The following is a 6,677-nucleotide window of genomic DNA, read 5'->3' on the forward strand; positions in this document are numbered from 1 at the left end:
TAAGTTGAATTAAAATAATTTTATTTCATAAAATTTTTATGTTATAAAATTACATAAAATATCAAGATTTCTTAAAAAAGTATAGCTTTCTACCCCATGAAGTTTCCCCCAAACATTCTTTTAAATACATATCACAATGTGTAGACAAAAACAGAATTAAATGTTCAGAAATGTTTCTTATTTTCAACAACTGAACGTCAAACTTTTCTCTATGTAAGCGAGTCATTCTTCTGACTGCTGATCTATAGCATTTCCATTCTTGCGGTTCAATAAGCAAATGCTTAGACAAATTAGATACAATTCTAAGAAAATAATTAAGTCCATCATCACCATTATTTAAATGTATCCACATAGTCGTAGAAAAGCATGTAACGATATCAAATTCAGATTTCTTATGTAGCTCGAGGTATGACTTCAGTTTTTGTAGAGCATTCTCGTTCATGATATCTATTTGTTCATACGTGATATTTGCTTCATTTTTATTTGATTCATTGCAGCGTGTAATGAGGACATTGTCGATATCTATCCCAAGCATATAAATTTGTCTGTTTGGATATGAAGTAGCCAGATGCGAATAAAGTGCAACAGTTAAATCCTATAAAATAAAAAGTTACAAAAAGTTAAATTCATAGACTGAGCATTGTTTTAAATGAAATTGGGTTCATGATTATTTTTTTAAATCATTTATTAATTCATTGTTTTTCAATTTTTAAAAACACAAACTTTTGAAGAACAAAACAGTTTTCAATAGATTTAAATTACAGAGGTTCCTTATTGATTGACTTGTACCAATTGATGGAAAGCAATAAAACACATTTTTAAGAAGTCAAATCAAAGAAGATAATGTGATATAGGGCAAAACAACTGCAGTTTCTATCATATACAGTGTACTCCTAAAGCGTTTTTAGAAGGCAGTCTGCCTTTTAATGATGTGCCGTCTTTACCCTATCCTATCAAAATAATCCACCATCCCTTAAAAACACTGCCTTTTTAGGCATATTCCATTTTAAAAAGATTTAATTCACAGTTTAAATAATAATTAACACTGGTAAAATGATCTGTGTTTATAGGTTTAATTCTGATTATACAATTAAAAATATTTATTTTGCCAGGATTATTTTCAACTGTTTAAATTTTTATAAGTTTCTCTTAAGTAATTTTAAAATAAATTTTTTTTTAAAAAAAGGCATTGTTAAATGTTTATTTTCTCATAATTTCCAGTTTAAATTATGAAAAAAAAATTTTTTTTCAAGTTGTTTATTAATAATTATTTCTTTTTAGTTTGCTCTTTAAAAAAAAAAAAAAAATTGTGCACAGTAATTGTCTTTGAATGTCTTTAATTATTATTTATAAACAACAGATTTTTCTCTTATTTTGATAATGAGTGAGAATTATTTCTTGAAATACACAGATAAAAAAGTATAAGAGGGTAATTTAAAAACTGTTGAGGATCAAATTCAGTTAATACACAATTTGATGTATTTTTTGGATGGTAAGTGAATGCCCTTTTCTGTGAGGAAACACCCTCCACATTTTTATTCCTTGGGAGAACTCTGTATTACATCACATAATCACTTGGGGTTTTAAATATTTCTTATGTATTGTTAAAAAATTGTTGTTTTGTGATTGCCATTCAAGTAAAACTTTTCAGTTTTTTTTAAAAAATAAATTTGAGCATTTACGTCAACTACAATCATCAAGACACCTAAAAAATTTTAAACCTTCAAAGTTTTCTTTAAAGAAGAAAAGAAACGATCGCCTGATGGTGGCTTCGGATTATAACTTAGAGTTGGTCCCTTTCCGTGACATAGTTTATTAGTTTCTAGCGAGTGACTATTCCCAAATCCTAGCGATTATTTTGAAGTAGGTACTAATACAGAAATCTTTCCAAACATAGGATATATTAAATAAACTAGAAAGTATGCAGAGTTATAGAAATGTAGCCACGTACACCAGAATTGCATCCTATATCCAAACAAACGATGGGTTCGTGATCTACTTTTATATTTGATGGTAAGTCACTAGGCAGGGCTTGTAAACGCTTAGAAACAGAATTGAAAGTGTAATAATTGATAAAATTTCCAAATCGTGCAGCTCCTGGTTCAAATTCATTGCAATTGCTCGAAATTATTTTTACTTCATTATTGGAATTTGATTCCATAGTTCAAATATTTAATAAATTGTGTAATATGATTATACAATTCATTAACGAGTTTATTATACGGATATGTAAATATTTGACATTAATCGCGCTTAATTTAAAGCTATATTTCAACTAAGAAGTGGGACTTATTGTTTACATCAATCAATATTGATAGAGATTATGGTAGCTCTCGTATGGTTTCCGCTTACTTAGTTTTGCTCAATAAAATAAAGCCTAAACGATGACCTAGTTTCAAGTTTCAACTGACAAATTAATGGTGCTGTCATCTAGTGACGATTAGAAGAAACTTGAACTTTCCTTTCGTTAAATATGTAGTTTATTTTTTAATGATAGAAATTATATTTCTTTTTTTATATAGGCACTTAAAAATGATGAAAATTCTTTTTAAATAACTAGTTTTTGTAAAGCTAAACAATTAAAATTAAAAAATTCAGCACTTGAAGTATTTAAATTCTCATTGTTTAGAAATTTAAAACAAAATAGTATTTAACGAAATGAGGATCTCTATGCTATGGCATTTTCTAATATCCCAATGCTAATGCTAATTTTTTTAAGAGAATCAAACAGTTCGAGTTTATATTTTCCCCAAACTACTCAACCAATATCGTCATAATTCATGATTTTGTCATTTAAAATTAAATTGTCAAAGAGGATAAAATTTTTCTATCCATTTTAATTCATGTTTTTAGTAAAATCATTATTCAATTAAATAAGTTTAAAATATTTATTGTTGTTGTTAATTTACGTCGCACTAGAGCTGCACAATGGGCTATTGGCGCCGGTTTGGGAAACATCCCGGAGGATGATCCGAAAACATGCCATCACAATTTTGATCCTCTGCGGAAGGGATGGCACCCCCGCTTCGGTAGCCCGACGACCTGCGCGTGAAGTCGAGCACTTTACGGTAGCACAGATTAACGAGGACCAATACCGCACACCCTCGGTCCCTACGCAGACTGATCCAGGTGGTCACCCATCCGCACACTGACTGCAGCCAGTGATGCTTGACTTCCGTGATCTGCTGGGAACCGTGTCTAAAAGACCTGTTTAGACGATCCAATTTCTTGGACAGAGATTGATTGATATTGATGGAAACTTGTTTTGCTTTGAGCTTGGATCGTGTAAACAAACATCCAAGAACTTGGTCCAACTTCTTGGACGATAGTAGAGTATGCACCGTCCTAGGTTTTGTGACGTCAACAAGCAGGCATCAAATTATGACATTTTGTTGTCTGTTCTCATATATTTTAGTCCAAATAAATTGATCTGTTGCGGTTTATTTGTGTTATCGTGATTTTATATGAATTTATTCAGTAATTTTAAAGTCATATAAGTATGATTTTATAATGTTGAATATGAACATTGCGCATGCGCAAGTGTTTCTCCCGTCCAATCAGTGACATTCAAGAACTTGGATAGTGTCAACGAATCATCAAATTTCTTGGACAGAGAAATCCGTCCAATTTCTCGGATACAAGAAATAGGACCGTGTAAACAGGCCTTTAACGATCAGTCCACTGCGGGACCAAAATATTTATCAATCGCTTATTTAGTCCAGGTATAGTGGGAAACAAGCAAAAATGACATCAACGGATATCTTCTATTGTCATTAAAAATCAATAAAGAATATAAATCAAATCTTAATAAGGACTAATATTAGAAATTTGTAGAATAGTTGGTGGCATCCTAACCTGCTCGGTTAGCTCACCAAGCCGTTCTGATATTTTTCTCTAAAAACAAAATATTTTAAATTATTTTTAAAGTAAAAAAGATAAAACAAAAATAATTTTATTTAAAAAAATATATTATTACTATAATTTTATGTCAGAGCATTTGTTTATATGTTAATCTTAACGTAAAGCTATTTGAACTTTTAACAATCTTCTTATTGTGTCACACAATAAGAAACAATAAAGAAGAAGTATTTTTCCTTTTTAACAAAATGTAACAATATCCTTACAACAATTCCAGTTGGAAACTGTTTTTCTCGCTCTTGAATTAAGTATTTTTTGTTTTTGAAAACTTCAATGTTAATGTTAAAACTTATACATAAATACAATTAATATTTTTCTTATTTCTAATTAACATATTTATTATTTATTTTTTTTGTTGTTGCTTTTCATCATGTCAAATGCCCGTTTATAAAATGGTGACCTCGAGACTCGAGAGAGATAATTAAATATTCTTACAATAATGGACAAATATTTATATAGAATCGTGACTAAAAACTTTTTCTAATTGACTGAAATTTTCTATCACTATTTTATGATGCTATGTTTCTAAAATACATAAAGAGATTTCTATTNAAAAAAAAAAAAAAAAAAAAAAAAAAAAAAAAAAAAAAAAAAAAAAAAAAAAACAAGGAATGCGAATTTTTCTTAATTTTAAATGATGCAATTTTATAGGGGGGAATGCAAATTATGTATTAAATTGGTTAAATACTTGAGTTAAAAAAGTGAAAGAAAGTCGTATTTTTAAATTTTTAATTACTAAAAACCATTTAATCGATTTCCATCATATTTTGATTTTTATTATTTAAAACTAAGCAGATTAAAACATTATACAAATGTGCATTCCTTAAAATTCAATTGTGTTTATCTCGTTAAGAAAACGAAAATAATGAAAATGATTAACTACTTTTTTTTTTCTTTGTGTATTCACATTTTATAATCGTTTACCAGCATTTTTTTATTTGCCTCAACAATCCGAACATTACGCAAAAGAGTGAAATTAACATAATTGGATATAAACTTTCGACACTCATATGCGGAGAAAAAAAACTCTGTTTAATTTAGTTCAAGATGTTCTTCTGTGTACTGAAAAAATGATGAACATAATAATGAATGAAATACAATAATGAATCTTAGAAAATATTAGATTTCTGTTTGTAGCAGCAAGTGTTATTGTTTGCTCCCGAATCGACAGGAAGACGCATAAAAAAATTCATTATTTTATCGTCTGCAATTATTATTCCAAACATATGTACATTTTTATTATTAACATGACGAATCACAAAAAATAATAAAATTTAAATTATTTCTCTATTATAAAACTCAAGTAATTCATTAATTGAATCTATTAAAGAATATCAGATGTCGCACACTAGATCCAGCTGATTCACTGCGATAATTTTTTCAACCTTCAAACATTTATTAAAAAGATGAACAAGCGAATTTATAATTATTTTCACTATTTGATTTTATTTGAGTTAAATGAAATAGATTATTATTTTTTTAATGGTTTTTCCCAATTATTTGAAAACTGTTATCTGCGTGGAAGATGATGTATGATTTACTTTATTAACCATCACTTAACAATGTTTTTTTATTCGCTACGTGCTGAGAACTCAGCTCAAAAATATATCACTTAGATAACTTTACATTTCAACGAAATTGAACAGAATAATTATGGCTTGCTGGCAACTTTTCATTGCACTTCTGTTGAATTTGGGATTGACTTTAAGTTTGTCGGTACGTAACTTAAAGCATAAGCTGTTGTAATTTAGATAATGTATTTGTGTTATATGTAATCATGTTTTAATGAATCTAAATTTACTATTCTTTTTTATCAATACGATTGGACTATACGAGTTTTAAATTTTTTTTTATAGCTCTGAGTTTATAAAGGTTCAGATTTTAAATAATTCGAGTAAACCTGTTTTAAAATTTATACGTTGACAATTGGTAATTAAGTATACTTGATTTTGATCGTCCTATAGTGTAGGCAATATCTATGAATCTCCAACGCATTTGAACTGTTCGTGACATAGCAGTCGCAATCTTTGCACGTAAACACTTCGCCGACCGATCGGGGAAGTCTACTCCTTTTGTTAACTATCTGTACAAGACCGATAAGAGAGATCTCCCTGACGTTTGGCAATAGTTGTAGCTGTTAAAAAATACGCTGTGGCTAGCTGTAACTGAAGAGCAATTCGTTCGAACGGCAAAGTGTATTATGCAGCCAAAAGAGAGGCGATCTAAGACGTAAAAAAACATGTAAACAGTTTGGTAACAAACTGTTTATGTACAAGATAAGTAAACAATTTGTTGCCAAATACATCTGCAGCCTTCCTTCTTAAAATACCGTTCTTAATCCATTCTTAAAATACTCGAAAATCACTATTTTGAGATCAGAGTAATTTAAAGATTTGGCAAAATAAACAAATGTCACGATGTTAAGAAAAACTGCATAAAAATATTTTCCCAAAAATTTCAATTCTATTAAGAATGTAACTTTCCCAGGAAGCTCTTTGATTATCATGTGAAATTTATGAGATCTCTAACTTCAAAATCAAAAGTACCTGGTATTTTGCAAAATGTTTGTCCCTCAATTTTTGAGTGAAAATTTTTCGATATTTTTTCTCAACCCCTCTCCAAAAAAAGCATTGTTTGTGAAGGGTAAAAAAAGAGAGAATTTCACATTTTATCAATCGAGAAATATAATTTAAGTGTTTAGGAACGAATCGAGGCAAATGCTTAGATTTAAGATGAGCTTCCATCATCTAATATATATA

General features: G+C 29.0%; 2 protein-coding genes across 2 annotated transcripts in view; one reads left to right on the forward strand and one right to left on the reverse strand.

Moving 5' to 3' along the window:
• LOC107438565 (pre-miRNA 5'-monophosphate methyltransferase) lies at positions 1-2,325 on the reverse strand. Its single transcript, XM_016050880.3, has 2 exons — positions 1,952-2,325; positions 1-595 (listed from the first exon to the last, which is right to left on the reverse strand). Exons 1-2 carry the CDS (start codon positions 2,159-2,161, stop codon positions 62-64), a joined length of 744 nt encoding a protein of 247 aa, XP_015906366.2. The 5' UTR covers positions 2,162-2,325; the 3' UTR covers positions 1-61.
• Positions 2,326-5,489: 3,164 nt separating this feature from the next.
• LOC107438566 (uncharacterized) overlaps positions 5,490-6,677 on the forward strand; it is a 14,221-nt gene continuing 13,033 nt past the window's right edge. Inside the window, exon 1 of the mRNA XM_016050881.3 lies at positions 5,490-5,634. Within this exon, the coding sequence (XP_015906367.1) occupies positions 5,572-5,634 (63 nt within the window). The 5' untranslated portion in view covers positions 5,490-5,571. The remainder of the gene's footprint in view (positions 5,635-6,677) is intronic.

This window comes from Parasteatoda tepidariorum, chromosome 3, assembly GCF_043381705.1.
Source record: "Parasteatoda tepidariorum isolate YZ-2023 chromosome 3, CAS_Ptep_4.0, whole genome shotgun sequence".
Taxonomy (NCBI): Eukaryota; Metazoa; Arthropoda; class Arachnida; order Araneae; family Theridiidae; genus Parasteatoda; species Parasteatoda tepidariorum.

Coding starts and splice junctions, on each gene's coding strand:
- LOC107438565 (XM_016050880.3), bottom strand. CDS start 2,161: ATGGAATCAAATTCCAATAATGAAGTAAAAATAATTTCGAGCAATTGC. Junction 596..1,951: donor ATATAGGATGCAATTCTGGT/GTACGTGGCTAC, acceptor TTTATTTTATAG/GATTTAACTGTTGCACTTTA.